The following is a 19,630-nucleotide window of genomic DNA, read 5'->3' as shown; positions in this document are numbered from 1 at the left end:
CAAGCTGAACCCTTCATGCCCATCACAGCATATTGGGTGTCAGTTGAGAACAATACAAGCAGTGAACAGCAGTATGCCACTCTAAGGCTTTGGTATTTTACATCAGAACACACATACAGCAATGCCCTTTGATGCACTGCCGCAGCTACAACAGAACTGGGTTTTGTTGTTCTTGACAATGGAACGAACGGCAAAAAGACTTTGAGTAGGAAGGGTCTGTTCACATACATTTTTTGGCATACTGCCTCATTTTAATTATTCACAGTTTTCTTGATGAGGACAGGGGTATCAAAGCACATGTGTTACAAAGACAAACAAATTCATTTCAGTCACTCGTATAAAGCACACAAGTTGTTCCTGAAAATAAAGAAAAAACACAAGTTACTTCATCCATGGGGTAATTTTAACCAGAATTTCCACACAGAACCAAAAGAGCCAACTGTCTGGAATGTGTGCATGTGCCTATATTGATCCAGAAAAAAACCCAAAACCTGTGTCTGACCCCCCCCCCCCCCACTACAAATATTACATCAATAAAACTTTTAAAAACAGCAGACATATCAAACAACATCCAACAATTAAAACTAATAGGGATTACAAAAAATCCTCTGCTCTCCATAGCTGGGAACTTTTGAGATTGTCTTGGATTGGGGGGGGTGGGAACTTTATCCTCTTTCTCTCCTCCATACTCACACTCTTAATTCACATCCACATACTCAGTGGCTCTGTCTTCTAAACACACACACAAATACAAAGGCACTCTCTCACACTTAGTGGTTCTCTCTTCTTCACATATATACACACAAAGGCATGTTCTCACACTCAGTGGCTCTCTCCCTCATACACACAGGCACTCTATCACACTCAGTGTCTCTCTTTCCTTCACACATAGACACTCTCACACTCTTGCTCTTTCACACAATGGCACTCTCACACTCAGTGGCTCTCTCTCCCTCACACTTAAACACACGTATTCACACTCAGTGGCTTTCTCCTTCCCACACTAGTACCTAAATGTAATTTGCTTTGAAGTGCCAAAAAGGCAGAATATAAATTAAAGAAACTCAAAAGTGGAATCTAAATTAAATAAGAGTCAACGTACAACATTCTAGTGTGATTTAGCTAAAGCTTAACCATCCTTCCAGATCTCCCAATCCCTAGCAGTCCTGTTTCCCAGCCCCTCCCAGTCCCTAGCATTCTTGCTGCCCAGCACCCCAGTGTCGTGCCTAAAGTATTTGGCATCTGGGTCAGCTACTTCCTTTGACACCCCCTTCCTTCGTCCCCCCACCGTGATCTCCAGTTCCCCTTCTCCCTTGCACAGGCTCCATCTCTCTCTTGCACACTCTCACAAACCCCTGCACACAGGTTCCCTCCATTTGTTTCTCCCTCACACATACACATCCCTTCACACAGGCTCCTTCACGCACAGGCACGCACACTCACACCCACACTCCCAGTCACTTACTTACACATAAACACATACACTCCTATACACATACACACAGGCTCCCAATCTCTTACTCACAAACATACATACTCACACAACTTTTTCTCTCTCAATCACATAGGCTCACGTGCAGTCTTATTGACCCTCTCCCTCTTCAGCTGGCAGAATAATAAGACTATATATGAGCAGCGGTGCGGGCTTGTCCCGCGCCGCTAGTTATAACCAGGGGAGAGGCGCGCGCAGGTTGGGTCCGGCGGGGAGGGGGGGGAGAGAGCAAGAAACATGCGGTTGCTGGAGCCATGGGAGGTCCCCAGCGATTCAAAATTGCAGCGCTCCCATTGGCTCTAGGCTATTTCTGAGGCAGGATCCGTTCAGGCAGTTTTTTGCTGCAGGGAGGGCGCACGAGCTGAGCGGGCGGATTTTCTGGCATCCTGGTCAGGTTTACTTCTTATTTAAAAAAAAAAAAAAAATCACATTATTGTAAGAGAGTGTTTAATAATTTAGTTTCCAGCTTAGGTCGTGCTTCTTGCTATTTTGTCGGGCTCCTTCCAGAGCCAATGCAGCACAGAACCCGCACCCCTAAGAGCCGCCTTGGTGCTCCCACCCCAGCGGCCGGCAGTTTGCAGCAGAGGCCCTTGATGGATGAAGTTCCAGCGGCCAGTGGATCCAGCCAGTAGGCAAGTTCAGACGAACTTTTTGAGTCTCCTGCCCACTCCCCCCCTTCCACCCCTTGCTCCGCATTGGGTGAGAGCGGGCCTGAGGCTGGCCCTTCCCCCCATTCCAGCCCTGTGTCTCATGACCCAGTAATTCTAAATGTTTCGGGGGATTTGTACCATGACTCCCCCCCCGGGGGCTGGCACACCAAAAGCCCCTAGCACCTCGTGCCCTTAAAAAAAAAAAAAAAAAAAAGGTGTTTTAAAAGCTCAGATTAGATCAGGGTTGGAATTGGGTTCGAAGAGCCAGCTGCCTGTGTGATGTGGCCCTCCCTCTTTGCCCCACACTTCCCATGCTGTGAGAAAAGTGCGTTTCCAAGTGCAAGATGCTCCTGCCCATGCAGGAGGTGCGTTTAAAAATATTGGGTCTCAGAGTACACAGAAGGGAAAAAAGACCACGGCCCCCTCTAAGGCAAGGGTGATGTGCGGAGTAGGTTCGCACGGGATGGGGGAGGATGAGCAGTTTGGGGGTCCCTCTGCTATGATGGAGGAGGATCAGGAGGTGGGTTTTCTGCGTGAGAATTTGCCAATTTCTGTTCCGGCCAGCTTAGTCACACAGGGTCAGGGAGTCCAGAGCGGTGGTGCCATCGGAGCTCCATTTTATGAGGCCAAGTGCAGTTTTCCAGAGGAAGAGGCTGGCTTTATTGTGAGGCCTAGGAGCTGGATAAATATGCGAGGAGGGATTGTTGCTTCTGGTTCAAAGGGTGTAGGTGGGGAAGATTCAATGCAATGCAGATATGCTGGCAGTTCGTCTGGTGTCTCTGTTTTTCCTGCAGAGGTAGAAGGTGACGATTATCCTAGCACTTCCTGGCAGGAAGCGTGGAGGGACAGAGCAGACGATGTTGCGGACGGTCAGAAGGTGGCAGGAAGATGGAGGTCAAAAGCTTGGGATCCTGAGGAGCCAGGAACGTATGTGCGAAGCGGTGCTACTGGTGAGTTGGAGTTGCAAGGTTTTCAGGGTAAGAAGAGCAAAGGAAAAAGGAAAAGGAGGGATAGGAGTTCCAGTTCGGACTCGGATAGTAGTTCAGATGACTCTTCCAGCTCTTCAAGTGAGACTGAGAGGGAGAGGAGATCAAAATTTAGGGTAGGTCTGATGTAGGATATGGGACTTCCTGCGTTAGCGTCTTTGTCCGAATTGTGGGAGAAGGTGCCCGAAGGTTAAGGCGGAGGATACAAAAGCGCAAATATGTTAATATATTTAAACTATTAGAGGGAAGAAGGGGGGGGGGGGAGGAAAAAAAAAAGGAAGAAGAATAAGAATAAAAGGGGAGAAGCGGGGCCAAAAGTGACTAAAAATATTTTGAATTGGATGAGAGGTTTCCTGCGGCTGGCCAGTGTAGTTGGCCATTCCCAGCCACAATAGTATGGGCTAGATTTTAAAAGCCCTGCGCGCGTAAATCCTGCCGGATTTACACACGCAGGGCACTCGCATGCCTATTTTGCATAGGCCGCCAGCACGCACAAAGCCCCAGGATGTGCGTAAGTCCCGGGGCTTCGTAAAAGGGGCGGGAGGGGGCGTGTCCGGGGGCATATCCGGGGTCAGGGGGCATGGTGACGGTTCGGAGGCAGGCCGGGAGGGCGGTCCCGACTACCCCGGCACTGCGGCCTGTGCTGGGGGATGCAGAGGCGGGGCACGCAAGTTTCGCCTGCTTCAAGCAGGTGTAACTTGCACAACAAAGGTGGGGGGGGGATTTAGGTAGGGCTGGGGAGTGGGGTAGATAGGGGAAGGGAGGGGAAGGTGGGGGGATGCGCAAAATCGGCAGGCTGCGCGGCTTGGCGCGCGCAGGCTGCCGATTTTGCGCAGCCTTGCACGCGCCGACCCCGGATTTTATAAGATACGCGCGGCTTCGCGCGTATCTTATAAAATCCGGTGTACTTTTGTTCGCACCAGTTGCGCGAACAAAAGTACGCGTACTTATTTAAGATCTACCTCAGCGGGTCATTGTTGGCATATGATGACAGCATTCTGAGTGCATTTAAAGATTATGAAGGTTGGGCTTGGCTTGATTATGATGAGCACTTCCATGATAAGATGGAAGGAAATCGTTACATGTCTTTGGGCACACAGGACATTAATCTGGGCTGACCCAAATGACTAACAAATGCGCCAGCGGGCTGAGGAATGTTGGTAGCGGGGTAGGGTCAAGTGGGGCAGGCGGTAATATTAGTTCCTTTTGGAGCCAAGGAAGCGGAGCTAAAGTTAAGGTCGCAAGCAGACCAGTGGGGGGCAGCGGGGACGTATGTTGGCGGATCAATAAAGCCACGTGCTTATTTCCGGAATATAAGTTCCGGCACACCTGCGCAGTTTGTAGCGGGGCACACCCTTCTTCCAAATGCAATTCGGGTGCTAGCAGGACCCCGCACTGAGGTGGAAAACAATAGTGCACGGTTGGATAAGGCCTTTTCGCCGATAATTCTGGAAGAATTATTAAAATGTTTAAGGGCTTACCCTGATACAGACGTGGTGGATTTAAGTAAGGGCTTTCAGTTGGGGTTTCGTATTCCATATACAGGGCCGGGTGTGGAGGGTAACTCCAAGAATGCTAGGTTGGTTGTACGTCTAAGGGAGGTTGCATTAAATAAACTACAGGATGAGATAGATTTAGGGCGTATAGCGGGACCTTTTCAGGATCCTCTTTTTGCAAAAATGCATTTATCCACCTTAACAGTAATTCCTAAAAAGACCCTGGGAAAATACAGGCTTATATTGAACTTGTCCTACCCAAAAGGTTTTTTCTGTTAATGATTTTATCCCTAAGAGCAAATGTTTGGTGCATTATGTGTCTTTTGATCTAGCCGTAAAGTTAGTTAGGACAGCAAGTAAGGGAGCGTTGCCAGCAAAAGCAGACATTGAATCGGCTTTTAGGTTACTCCCGATTCATCCTAGTAGTTTTCACTTACTGGGTTTCACTTTTGACGGTGAGTACTATGTAGACAAGTGCCTGTCAATGGGTTGTGCGATATCCTGCGCCTATTTTGAGGCCCTTAGTTCCTTTTGCAGTGGCAGACGGAACAAGAGACAGGGGAAATCAGTATGCTCCATTATCTGGACGATTTCCTATTTGTAGGGAAAGGGAACACTGAGCAGTGTATTAAGCAGCTAAATGGTTTTCTGCAAGTGGCAAGTAGGCTTGGGGTACCAATAGCACAGGTTAAGACAGAAGGACCGGTCACACAATTAACTTTTCTGGGGATTGAGCTGGACACATTGGCACTGGAATCTAGGCTGCCGATGGATAAAGTGATTAGGTTAAGAGACTTGGTACGTGAAGTAGGTCCAGCAAAAAAGATTACTTTGAGGACGATGCAATCTTTGATAGGTACTTTAAATTTCGCAGGGCGGGTAATCCCAGTGGGTAGGGCATTTATTAGAAGGTTGTCATCAGCCACAGCGGGGATTAGAGCAGCGCACCATTTTATTCGAATTACGCAGGCAATCAGAGAAGAATTAAAAGTTTGGGAGGTGATTTTGGAGGGATTTAACGGGGTTTGTATAATGCAGGATACGGAAGTCACAAATGAAGACCTGAAATTGTTTATGGATGCCGCCGGGGCGTCAAGTTTTGGGGTATTTTTTCAGGGAAAATGGAGCGCCGAGCCTTGGCCGGACGCTTGGATAGCAGAAGGTTTAACGAAGAACATAACGTTTCTGGAATTGTTTCCTATCGTGGTGGCAATGGCTGTATGGGGTGAAGATTTGGCTAATAAGCGAGTGGTTTTCCGATGCAATAACCTGGGTGTAGTGCAAGTCATTAATCGTTTGTCTGCCAAATGCTTTCAGGTGTCGTCTTTATTATGGGAGTTGGTGGGTCTTTGTTTAAGATGGAATGTTAGGATAACGGCCAAGCATGTCCCAGGAGTCAAAAATATTATAGCGGATGCCCTTTCTCGTTTTAAGTGGAAGGTCTTCCGATCACTGGCTCCAGGTGCAGCTGCGGTGGCGGAGAGATGTCTGGAGTATCTGTGGGCATTGGGGCTGAAGAAGAGTGGGCGTTAATTCAAAAGTCGGTTGCCCCATCGACTTGGGCAGTGTATACAGTAGGAAATCATGAGATTACACGATTTCTGATAGACAGGGGCTGGACAGGAGGCCCAGCGGAAGATCATAGGGTGGTGCATTACATCACATGGGCCAAGGACCATCAATATTCTTTGTCCAAGGTAAAAGTGAAATTGGCAGGTTTCGCCTTCTTTCAAAATTTGAGGGGTTGGTGTAACCCCTCTTTGAGTTTCAGAGTGAGGCAAGTTCTTTTGGTTTGGCGTAGGGAACATGGTTGGGCAGGGAACAGGAGGAGACCGATTAGATATATGGACCTAGTTGGCATTGCGAAGGACTTGGAGTGTGTTTGCTGGTCTGAATATGAACTTCTTTTATTCCGAGCAGCATTCTCGTTAGCATTCTTCGGAGCATTGCATGTCAGCGAATTGGTAGCCAGTTCTAGATTTAATCCTTGGGGTGCAGGCCTGATGGTGGGACAGGTTAGGGTGGACACAGATAGTGTCTCTTTCTGAAAAAATCCAAGACTGATCAATTTGGAAAAGGGTATTGGATTAGAATGGTAGGGCAGCTCATGCAGTGGATTGCCCAGTGAGAATCTTGCAGGAGTTCTTTCAAGTCTGCCCGAGAATTGAAGGGTCTTTCTTAGTGCATGAGAATGGAACGTCGCTCTCGAGTTTGCAATTTTCCAAGGTCTTAAAAAAGGTGGTGGGGGTATTGGGATGGGATGCGAGCCTTTATAGCTCGCATTCTTTTCGTATAGGTGCAGCGACGACAGCAGCAGAATTAGGAATGACTGAGGGTGAAATAAAAGTCATTGGTAGATGGAAATCCAATGCGTTCTGGGGTTACATCCGTAAATAACGAAGACGGTGATGTGGTAGTAACAAATGTTTCTTGTTTTGCAGAACCAGTATGGGTAATAGAGAACCGGAGTGTGCCTGGGTCGTGGGTCACTCGTTTGTGCATTGGGCGCAGCATCTGGCGCAAAGGACACCATACGGTGAAGATTTGCAATTGAAGGGACTTCATTGGAAAATTTGCTGGTTGGGGAGGAGGGGAATGAAATGGTCGAATTAGTATCCTTCTTGCATGGACAAGTCCAGACCCAGGGGGTTCCAAAAATTTTATTAATCCATTTGGGTGGTAATGATATCGGAAAGGAATCATGTAGAGCTTTAATTTCGGACATGCGTAAGGACATGGCCCTCATATTGAACAGGTGGCCCGGTATCAAATTAGGTTGGTTCGCTATCATTATACGTTTTAAATTAAAGGACGAACGTATCTGGAAAAAAGGTGCTAAAAAAGTAAATCAACAGATGGGGAGATGGGTAGTGCAGCAAGGGGGGTTTTGGGTGCGCCACCAGTGGGCGTGGGAAATGTTGGCAGGATATTTTCGGGGAGATGGAGTGCATTTGTCTGATGTGGGACTGGATTTATTTAATAACACCCTGCAGGAAGGATTAGAAGCCGTAATTCAGGATAAGGTTGGGGCCGCAGTGGGGGAACAAGGAAGCTAGGTTTCCTTGTTTAGTGGCGGAAAACTCGAGCCCAAGTTTAATGTGTATATAAATTGTTCAAAATTGTTCGATAATTGCTTGGGGGGGGGGGGGGGGGGGGCGAGTCTCGTGCAGTCGGGGGGGCTGCTGCACGAGAAGGTCAAAAGAGCTAGGGGCTAAAGCTCATTGACCACGGCTTACCATCATTGGGACGAGGCGGGGTAAGTAAGGGGGGGGGGGGGGGGGCGGCGAATTGGCTTACCACTGGGATGTGGTGGGGAAGGGGCAGTTGGGCTGACATGTTGTCAGCCACATGTTTATTGTGCGGGCTCGGGTTGTTGAAATAAACTGCGGCCTTTTTTAACGCCAACACATGTCTTCTATTACTTGAAGGGAGGGGGAGGTTTGCCATGCCAAGCGCAGGTCTCGACTCCCTGGTTATAGCCAGCTGATTCCAGCCAGCAGCACTTAAATAAAAAGAGCTCTATTTATTTTATTTTATTTATTTAATCATTTTTGTATACCAGCCTTCCTCACTGGATATCAGGTCGGTTAAGGTATAACTACATCTAACGCTCACTCATCTCATGCTTAGTTCACAAAGAGCTGTGCATTTCAGCTGCAACTCCAAAGGACCAAATTTCCTTAAGAAATATAAATATCAGTGGGGGAACAGATATGTAGGGATATTTGTTCCCAATCCATGCACACACATTATTCTGTGTAAGAAAACCACAAGAAAGACTGTACTACCTTTGAAAGATTTTGTATGCAGAATAGTCCATGCCTTTTGAAGTGGAGGCTACAAGAGCACAGAGCAGATTATATATGCTGCCGAATATCCTACCTCCAAGTCCTGTCCTCAGTCCAGTCCTCCAGTGCTCTCTGCACAGGCCACAAACTGCATAAATCCACTGTGTCTCTGTCTGACTGTTCCATTCAGTAGCTTCCGGCCATCCCGCACTTGTACTCTGCTTTTTGCACGAAGATAAGGCGGGACCTTGCTTCGAGCTGATTCGCTGAAGCATGGTCCCGCCTTCTGCCCCATGCTTTGCCGCTCTTCATCTTGTTGTGCAAATGTGCATCTGCTGCTGCTGTACCAATTGGCTCTTAACTCTGAGGATCCATTCCCAGTTCCTGCACCTTAGGTTTGGCTAATTGACTTGCTCAAGTGTGAGTGCCTCGGCAGCTCCGATCCTGGCCCTTCCCACCTGCTATGCACATAGGGGATGGATTCCCGATGCCGGATGCTATGCTCCTCCTATAGACAAGCCACAAGCAGCTTTGTGGTTAGAAAAAAAAAAAAAAGGTCGAGGTTGAGAGCTGGGACCGGGGATTCACTGAATCCCTTGAAAGCCCTGACCATATGTCACTGATGCTCATGCCCCCCCCCCCCCCCCAATGCAAAGATTTGGTATGGATCTGATGCAGTACAGATGCAAAACAAAAATATTATTAGGGAATGACAATTGTAAACATATATTTATGGAATACATGGATCTGGAAAATATTATTCTTGGCCCCCCCCAGGCACGCCCTGAACATTTTGTGTCAATAGCACACTGACTAACAAAGTTATTAGTGGTGGAAAGGCAATCCCCCCAACACACACATTGACAGGATAATCACTTAAGCCTCCCACCCTTCGTAAAATAGACTATAAATATGCAGGTTGAGTGTACCCGTGGACCTACAAGCAAATTTTCAAAGGCAAAATTCCCATGGAATTTCCCTTGAAAACTTCTGGAGCCAGTGAAATATGCAAATGCAGGGCAGAGTAACTGCATGGACTTTAATCTCCCTGCCCTGTCCTTTTTTGCCATGGTTGTAAGTACATACATTGTCCTAAAGCATGCATAACTTTTGCTATAATAATTTAAAAAATGAGTTTTTATGTTGGTAAACACTGTTTAAAGTCAATGGGGGAAGGATTAGGACCTGTTGACCCATGTTTAACCGCTGTTCACATGGCACCCTGCTCCCTGTCGCCACGCTTTGAAGGCTCGTGCTCCACTCTAGGGGCCAACCCATTCCAAGGAAGTCCTTTCCTGCTCTTAGGAAAGGGAACTCTCCCCGGGTGTAGCCTGCCTGTTTCTCCCCTCCGTCCCTTATTGAACCGCTGTTTAGGGGCGAACCCATTCTAGGGAGCCCTTTCCTGCTCGTAGGAAAGGGAACTCTCCCCGGGTGTAGCCTGCCTGTTTCTACCCTCTGACCCATGTTGAACCGCTGTTCCATTTTGAAATCAACCTCTTTCTATGCCATGCTGTACTCTGACTGCTTTCCGGCCTACCTGTCTTTTGTCAAGGATATTCTCACACTACAGGCCCTGGGAATCCCGGGTGAAGCCAGCCTGATTTTAAAAGACCAGTGAGAGCCCACTGGACCCCAATGGAAACCCCCCACTTAAGGGGCAAACCCATTCTAGGGAGCCCTTTCCTGCGCAAAGGAAGGGAACTCTCCCCGGGTGTAGCCTGCCTGTTTCTACCCTCTGACCCATGTTGCACCGCTGTTCACATTCACCCTCCTCTGCCTCAGCCTTGAAAACTCTCGTTTGTATATCAGCTACATCCACCGGATTTTAAAAGACCAGCGAGAGCTCACTGGACGCCAATGGAAACACCCCACTCTAGGGGCAAACCCATTCTAGGAAGCCCTTTCCTGCTCATAGGAAAGGGAAATCTCCCCGGGGCTCTTGTTTGAATATTTGCTACTACCACCAAAATCAGCACCCGCAGATGCTCCACTCCACCCAGGCATAGTTCATCATGTTTCAAGTCCTAGCACTCGTGTTAGATTCCCTGTTTCAAGAAGAGTCGGGTGCACGATATGCACAGTTGACAGTCCACCACATGCTGAGCCTCCTCCTTGTCTTTCCCTTATCAAACCACAGGGAACTGACTACCTCGGCTCTGCCAGCCCCTATCAACTTTCTGCCACTCTGCTTGGCTGCCAATCACCAGATGACTCACTCAACTCCTTGTGGTGTTATTGTCACTATCATGGTTCCTCAGTGTGTTGGTGCCAGTCTTTCTGCTTGCTATGTTACCCCTTCATTGTGCTGTAGGATGTCAATGCCACTTGTTTTGCCGCTTTGCCTGTCGTGCTGCCTTCGAGGGTTCATGCATCTGTTATCGGTGCTCTCTATTGAAGCTGTGGTGTGTTTTTGACACTCTCGCTGTACTCTTGCCAATTCTGGTACCCCTTTGCACCTTTACAGTGCCTTAGGCTATTCATGCCACTTTGGTGCCACTTTGCCACAGTCAAGTACCTTGGAGCTCTTTTGTTGTTGTGATGATTGCTCCCCAGAAGTTTCATCAAAATTGATAATAAAACTCCAATTCTGCAGCTAAAAATAGGCTGGAAATCCTTCCCCCATTGACTTTAATGGGAACCAGAAAACGAATTCACATATCAACATATCGGGCGCGCCATATGTCCGAATGCAACGGAAATGACCCCCGATGAATACGTATCATGAATGCAACGAAAATTATTTGGCTGCACATCCATACTCATTTGTGCACTTCTCCAGCAGAGGATACTATGAACTATCTAGGTTTGTGTTTTCACAGGCCCTGCACTCTTCTAGCAGCAAAGGATCAGAAGGCTCATCTGCATATTTTTCCTAGTAGAGGACTCTAGGTTTTAACATCCACAACCCAACTTTCACATCTCTCCTTCTTTCCAATAGCAGAATATCAGAAAGCATATGACAAAATACCACTTCTTATAAATTGTCAGCAACAGATTTATTTATTTGATACAATAACAGGGAATTAATTCAAAACAAGGGTCAATAAGGTGTGAAATTGATAGGTATAAGTAGATTAATTACAGTCTCTAGAGGATCACTGATAGACAAATATAAAATAAACCAATAGAGTAAAGGTACTTTAGATGAGTTTGAACATTCTACTACACATTTTAGATCACTAACAACTGTACAAAATTAAATGCAGACAGTAGTCTAACAGTGAAGGGGAATATCCAGTTTTGCACTGAGTGCCACATATATTTATTTAAAAAAAAAATAATTATTACCCACTCTCTTACAACACATGCATGATTATCTACCAGTTGGTGAGAGGATATATGTGTGCACTCAGGGGCAGATTTTAAAAGCCCTACGTGCGCCAAGCCATTTTGCATAGGCCCGTCAACGCGCGCAAACCCCAGGACACGCGTATGTCCCAGGGCTTTGTGAAAGGGGCGAGGGCGGGGCAGGGGCGGGACTGAGGCCTCCGTCACAGCAGCCGTGCCAGGGGATCGCGCACTGGCACTTGGCTGGTGTGCGCAACCTACGACTGTCCAGATGCAAGCACAACTTATGGAATAATGGTTGGGAGGGGGTGTTAGGTAGGTGAAGGGAGGGGAAGGTGGGGGGCGGAAGGAAAGTTCCCACCGATGGCCGCTCTGATTTCGGATCGGCCTCGGAGGGCACAAGGAAAACCATCGGGGCTCCCCTAGGGCTCGGCGCGCGCAAGATGCACAAGTGTGCACCCCCTTGTGGGGGGTGGGTTAGATAGGGGAAGGTGCAGGGGGGAAGAAGGAAAGTTCCCTCCGAGGCCGCTCCGATTTTGGAGCGGCCTCAGAGGGAACAGAGGAAGGATGAGCGGCTTGGCGTGCGCAAGTTGCACAATTATGCACCCCCTTGTGCGCGCCGATCCTGAATTTTATAACATGCGCGCGGCAGCGTGGGTGCACAAATCTACGCCCACGCGTAGGTATTAAAATCCGGCCCTCAGTGTATAGAGCTTCTAGCCCTCAGAGCACAAGTTTGAAAATTGTTACAATACATGCTCTTGAATTGTCAATAGGTATAACCAATGTTAAGTGCTCTTATCGAGGGTAAATGAGCTTTTGAAAATTGTTATGATAATATGTTACACTTACATTTTCCTTTGAAAATTACCTCCATTATCTTTATAATAGTTGGCCTAGGCCAGTGATAAGAACTATTTAAATTCAGCATCACAAGATAAAGTAGGATTCATTCTGCAGGAATGCAGTGCCCCATCCTCACCACACCAACAAAAGTGAAATAGAATGATCAAAGACAGCATGATCAAGAATGGTAGACTTAGCAAAATTACCAGAGCGTTAGAAATGAGAAAGCAATCCAAATGAGAGTATATTCCATATGGAGAAAAATAGAATGTAAAATCTCTCTTCTCTGGATGTAGAACATGCCAAATGCCCGTCAGATGGAGTTCAATAGAAAATGAACTTCCATATGTTCCCAACCCCTTTTAAGAGCCTTAGCAGTGTTGCAATCAATCTTTCTGTCAGCTATAAAATTAAAATCACCTATCAGAATTTTACAGTATTCAGAATAAGTAGACAACCTAGATAGGACATTAGAGAAAAAATTGATGATTATAGACCTTAAGAGCATATACATTACGCATGGTGTATTTCTTAGAAGGTATAGTACCAATAAGATGACATAATGTCCTCTTTGGTTATCAGTTTGTTTCTCCACTTCAAAAGCATAATGTGTCCAAATTAAAATGACTACACCACAATGTGTAGAAGAGATGGAGGCTGCAAAATATTGAATCACCCAGTGTCTATATAATTTAACATGTTCTTTCTTATCCAAGTGTGTTTCCTGCATTTAAATAGTATTAGCTTTAAGTTTCTTGAACACATTCAATATATTTTTTTTATTGAAGAATGGATTCAGTCTACATTCAAAGAGAACAAATTGATATTAAGCATTATATCACTCAAAAGGATTTCAATGAATAGTACACCAGATTGACATTGTCTCAGGAATACCAAGCTAGATTCCCAAAGGCTTAAAAAGAAGCAACCCTTGAACATCACACACACACTTCTGCCACCAAAAATCCTACACATTCATCACATACCTACTCAAATAGCCCCTCATTCAACCATAAACACTGGCCCCCAACTACCCAACCACCCCTCCCCATCAAACACATCTTCATTCATGCTCAATCCTCCCTGCAGGATGATTGAGCATGAATGAAGTAAATGTTGCCAACAACAATTACTACAGCAAAAAAAAAAAAATAATAAAAAAGACCAAAAACTCTGCATTGCCCCAGATAAATTTTCACATGCAAAGAGTATAGACAGCTTGAGCTGAGAACAACATGACTGAATAAAAGTAAAATCCTAGGTAGAACAACTGCAACAGGAAGAATAACACTAGCTGAGAGACCAGCTGACCAAATGAGAGAATAAAAGAAGTTGTAATTAATACAATCAATCTTTGCTAAGATTCCATGCACTCTAGTTGAGTCTTCATTTGAGTCAATGCCCACCCGAAATAAATTCTTCCATCATGACATGTCATGGCAGTCCCAACAACCAGAAGGAAAAAAATAAATCATAAACAAGCACCCACATCATAGTCCCAACACATAAAACAGAAATGTCATCGAAAACCAACTCCAACTATGGTGTGGCCCAGACATCTCAATGTTCATACGTATCATCAAACAATTAGATGATAAGTAGTGGGGTTTTGCAAAAGATTACCTCATCGTCAGAAAAGTGATCAGGCACAAAACAACTGTACAAGTCAGTAGGTGTTCCTTGCAGGCCAAGTGCTGACTCCTTACCAAGGGCATGAATCAGCAGGAAGAAAAGCATCAGGCACAAGCTATGCCCATTGAACCAGGAGCCATCTTGAGATCAAAAGAAAAAACATGTAGGCTAAAGTCCATTAAACAACAAATAGAAAGCTTACTGGAATGTTACCAGAAAACTGTTCCTAAAATATATTCCATATCCTGCAATATCAGCCCACTTGACAAACAAATGCTTCAGTCTCCGATTTAGTGCCCAGAAGTTTAATTTTTTTATTTATTTATTTAACATCTCTTTTATACCGATATCCGTTCGCACATCGCATCGGTTCACAATAAACAAAAACTTTTGGGCGGTGCCCTTACATGTAACATAACTTAGTGAACTAGGAAAAATACAATTAACTTTTGGGAGGAGCCCTTACATATAACAAACATCAATGGGTAGATGCAAAGCAATAGAACTGTAACTATAACTATATACATGAGAGTGCACAGTACAAAATCAGCGGACATAAGGCGTTCATAACAAAATGAACTACTTGGTTAGCCTTTAATTTAACCGGGAATTTAAGTTGAACATACTGCTTTTTTATATAGCACAGTACAATATGGAGTGATTTCCTGATCCTTTGCTTTCACTTTGGAGGAGATATCAGAGAACAGCAGAATGCAAGGGCCTTCGTAGAAGAGTTCTCTTTTCTTCCTAAATGCTGCCATAATGTCTGCTTTTTCTACATAATTAAACATTTTTTAAATCACCTGCCTTAGCTTTACATTTTCTCTGACACTGCCAAATCTGAGCACTCTTTCATTAGGAATGAGCACGTGATCCCCAAGTAATCCAAGCTATTTAGGCAGCCATTTCTCACATACATTTTTTAGCTCTGTATCCTTAACAGATTCTAGGATGCCAATGAGCCTAATGTTGCTCCATCTGGATCTGTATTCAGAATCCTCAACTTTATTTAGTAATTGTTCATTTGACTGAAGCAGAGATACTTGCGTAATAAACTCAGAAGCTTTTCTGGCTGAGAGATCTGAGTTTCTGCTTCATGCAGCTGAGACTCATGAGAATCTGCTTTTTCTTTCATGCAGGAAAGATTGCATTTTTGACAGCCTGTCTTCCAAAACATTGGTGCCGATTTTGTAACAGGCTTAAGGGTAGATTTTAAAAAATGCGCATGCGAGTCCAGGTCCGCACATGTTATAAAATAGGGAGTCGGCGCGCACAAGGGGTTGCAGACTTGTGTATTCTGCGCGCACCGACTCCCACAGCCTTCCTCAGTTCCCTCCCAGTCCTCTCCAATTTCGGAGCAGATTTGGAAGGAACTTCCCAACCCCCTACACTAATCTCCCTTCCCCTTCCCCTAACCTACCCAACCCCTAGCCCTAACCTAGCCCCCCCTCCCCCCAAATATTTATTTTACATTTTATGTCTGCCTCAGGGCAGGCACAGGTTGTGCATGCCAGCACCCTGCCAGCACGCAATCCCCCGGCACAGCAGCAAAATGCCGCTGTACCAGGGGCCTCTAGCCCTTCCCCACCCCCGGACCACCCCGCTCCCTCCCCACCCCTTTCCTGAGGCTCTGGGACTTACATGTGCGTGGCCGGGCTTTTGAAAATAGGCGCAGCGAGCGTAAGGCCACCTATGTGTGTACATTTTTTAAAATTTGGCCCTTAGAGACCTCCAATGAAATCTCCTTTATAAATTCCTCTGAGAAGGTAAGTCTGGATGGTAAAGCCTACTAGGCAGCCTTACCTTTCTCCATCATGGTTTCTCAAGCCTTACTAGCCATCTTCAAGGCTTCATGGGTTACAAATCTGTCCATATAAATGCACCAAAATGTGGTCACCAAACAGTAAAGAGAAAAAAAGCCCTCCCAAATAGCAAAAATCAAACCAGGGCTTTTTGATAGAATTTGCGGGTTTTGTTTAGGAGCTCCAGCCAAGATGTCCGCTCCCTAGGAGGTCACATGACTCTTCTCAATGAGGGTGATTTAAAAATTGCATGTATTAGTGCAAAGTCTGAGGGTACATTTTACTCTGCACTAATTTTAAAAGGGAAAATATACATATACTTTCCCTTTGAAAAAAAGCTACCGGGGAACAAAATGGCGCTGTGAAGGAAAGACGCAGTGACACGGAGTTCCTGAACGTTTTGCATTATTATTTCCTCAGATTAAGAATGCCGCATACAAAGAGAAAAGGGAAGGTGAGGGAAGATACGTCGACACCCCTAAAGCCTCCCTTGCAGCAAACAAAGATTCAGGAGTTCTACACTGCAGTGAGTAACACCCCGGGAGAGCTGGCAGCAACGCAAGAGGTAGAGCAGGCCTTACCGTTGATCAGCAAAACATCTTTGAGCCCTGGGGCCCCGGCAACTCCCTCCCCTTCCGCCCATGCCAGCAAGTTCGGAACAGCCACAGCCGTTGGACGGAAGGCATCAGACGGAGGTTTGGCAATCGAGGGTGGTCCGTCCTTGAGTCTGATGGGGCAGCCTCAGGGCGAGGAAGTTTCAACTGCCCTGAGTGAATTAAACATCGGAGTATTGAGCGGCATTGGTGTAGGTTTACACCCACCGAGACTACAGGGAGGGACTCAGATGATTCCTCTCCAGAAACCTGAAGAAATGCAACAGAAGCAAGGATCGGTAAATATTACCTCTAAAAAATTACTTGTTAAACCATCTGTTGTGACGATGGGAGGCTCTGTAGAATGCTATTTCTTTAACTGAGGTAATTAAAGATTCGCAAATACAACTTAATACAGTGAATCCTGTTGTGCTTTCACATACAACTAAAATTCAAGAAATGGGCACACAGATTATTCAGATGCAATCAATACAAACGAGTTTAATACAAGGAGATTTAAAAATGGAAAAGAGATTGGAAAATCTTGAAAATAAGGCTAGATATAATAACTTAAGGATTTTAAATTTCCCTACGTGTACTTTAATCTCCCCAAAGGAGCAATTCAAAAAATATCTGCTAGATATATTGTCCTGGCCAAGTGGTGAATTGCCAACTATATTAAGAATCTTCTATCTAAAGTCAAATAACCAGAGAGCTGAAAATCTGAATATTATTAATGGAACTGAATCTCAAGTACGGCAAGGTGATGATGCTTCTCCTTTGTTGGACTTAACTGGATTCTTGGAGACAACACAGGAAGTGCAAATTGAAAAAAGAGGAACGTTAATTGTGAAGTTTATGATACCAGCTAAAAGGGACACTGTATTAAGATCTTTTTTACGGAATTGTAACAAAACTTACTTAGGGGAAAAAATCTGGATCTATCCAGATATTGCTAGATCTACACAAGTGCGCCGTAAAAAATTCTTATTGTTATGTCCCAGAGCACGCCAATTGGGCGCCGAAATAACCATATAGGTAGATCTTTAAAAAGTACGCCGGATTTTATAAGATACGCGCGTAGCCACGCGTATCTTATAAAATCCAGGGTCGGCAAGCGTAAGGCTGCGCAAAATCGGCAGCCTGCACGTGCCAAGCTGCGCAGCCTGCCTCCGTTCCCTCCGAGGCCACTCCGAAATCGGAGCAGCCTCGGAGGGAACTTTCCTTTCGCGTCCCCCCACCTTCCTCTCCCTTCCCCTATCTACCCCACCCCCGAGCCCTACCTATATCCCCCCTACCTTTGTTGTGCAAGTTACACCTGCTTGAAGCAGGCGTAACTTGCCCGCACCGCCTCGGCATCCCCTGGCACAGGCCGCAGTGCTGGGGACTCGGGACCGCCATCCCGGCCCGCCCCTGAACCATCGTCACGCCCCCGGACACGCCCAGGACCGCCCCCTGACCCTGGACACGCCCCCTCCCGCCCCTTTTATGAAGCCCCGGGACTTGCGCGCACCAGCGGCCTATGCAAAATAGGCGCGCTGGTGTGCGAGTGCCCTGCGCACGTAAATCCAGCAGGATGTATGCGCGCAGGGCTTTTAAAATCTAGCCCATAAGATTTCCTAGTAAATGTTTAATGAAAATTAATGGTAGAAGATATGTTTTTTTTGGAACCGATTCAACTAGAATCTTTTTTGAACTTACATGAAGGTATACGAGAGGAAACATCTGTGGGTGCCAGTACTTGATTTAACTCGCTAATTTCCTTCTTACTACGTTTCAGGAACTTTAAATTGTTGTATTCTGCTCTTATATGATTTTGTTCTCCTCTATATATACATGCTAAATCAGGTTAAAGGTGGGGATAAGTAGAAGAACTTAGCTTTATTTCTATATATTATATGCTTAATTTACAATATATTTGCTGTATTGTTTTATACTTATTTTTGTTGGTAATTAGTATACCCTACCTTCCTGAAATTTCTGGATATGCATTAGCTATCTTGTATTTATGTTTAAAAAACTTAATAAAGATTAAAGAAAAAAGAAAAAAAGCTACCAGCACAGCTACACCTGCTAACTTGTGTGGTTAGTTTTTCTGAGAAACATTCTGTGTAAACTATTCCCTAAACCTGCCCCTGGGAATGCCTTTCCTGCTCTGGATAAAAATATGTGCATAGAGGCCCTTTGCACATACTATTATGAACATATATGGGGGAATTTTCAGAGTTATGTGGGGTCACATGCATAAAAATAGCATTTATGCATGAAAATACACGCATACATAGTACATTTTAGAAACTTCAAGAGAATGCACCTACTTGCAATATCATGCATAAATATTAATGGGGAAAAAGGGGTGATCTAGGGCAGTGATTTTCAACCTTTTTTGAGCCGCGGCACACTTTTTACACTTAAAAAATCCCGGGGCACACCACCAACCAAAATGGCACAAAATGACACTAAAACAGTACATATTATACATATGTTTAAAAATATAGATTCTAAATGTATCTATACTCATTCAGTGTGAAACCTGGGCCTGTTTCGATGAACACAAAAGGGATATCCTGGCAGGAATGGTGGAAAGACACACACGAAGCTCTTCCTCAACAGTTCTCAGTCTCTCCCTGTTTTTAGTTTTTATGGCAGTCAAGCTTGAGAAGCCCAGCTCACATAGATATGTGGTTGAAAATGGGAGCAATGTCAAAATAGCTTTGTTGGCCAGAATGGGGAACTCCTTGGCAACAGATAACCAAAAACTGTCTAAAGGAAGATCAGCAAAGTTTAGCTTTAAACCGCGATCTTGCTTCAGTTCAATGAGTTCCTCTTGCTCCTTTAAAGTCATGTCCTTTCCAGCAACGGATAATGAACTGTATGGGTCCCTAACCCAGTCAAGGCATTCTGTGAAGGCTGAAGAGAAATAAAACGAGAATTTCTCCTCAAGAGTTTTCAAATGTCTGCCAATCACCTCGCACATTGCAGCAGTGTTGCCATCATGCAGTTTCTCGGTGAGCGGGAACATCTGAAGGTTGCCACCCTGAACATGTTGTTGCCAGA

General features: G+C 45.5%; 1 protein-coding gene across 4 annotated transcripts in view; it reads left to right on the top strand.

The window, feature by feature from the left end:
• LOC115084732 overlaps positions 1–17,681 on the top strand; it is a 53,235-nt gene extending 35,554 nt beyond the window's left edge. For 3 of the 4 annotated variants that reach the window (XR_003854642.1, XM_029589977.1, XM_029589978.1), the window contains 3 exons: positions 1,952–3,092; positions 7,066–7,160; positions 16,401–17,681. Coding sequence is in view for 3 of the 4 variants with exons in the window: in XM_029589977.1 (XP_029445837.1) it covers positions 2,582–3,092; positions 7,066–7,160; positions 16,401–16,514 (720 nt within the window). In the remaining variant the exon portion in view is untranslated. Of the gene's footprint in view, positions 1–647; positions 3,093–7,065; positions 7,161–16,400 lie in introns of those variants that run through there. The other variant, XM_029589976.1, reaches the window with a different exon arrangement.
• Positions 17,682–19,630: the final 1,949 nt, after the last annotated feature.

Source organism: Rhinatrema bivittatum, chromosome 2, assembly GCF_901001135.1.
Source record: "Rhinatrema bivittatum chromosome 2, aRhiBiv1.1, whole genome shotgun sequence".
NCBI lineage: Eukaryota > Metazoa > Chordata > Amphibia > Gymnophiona > Rhinatrematidae > Rhinatrema > Rhinatrema bivittatum.
This window is presented reverse-complemented; position numbering and strand designations above follow the sequence as displayed.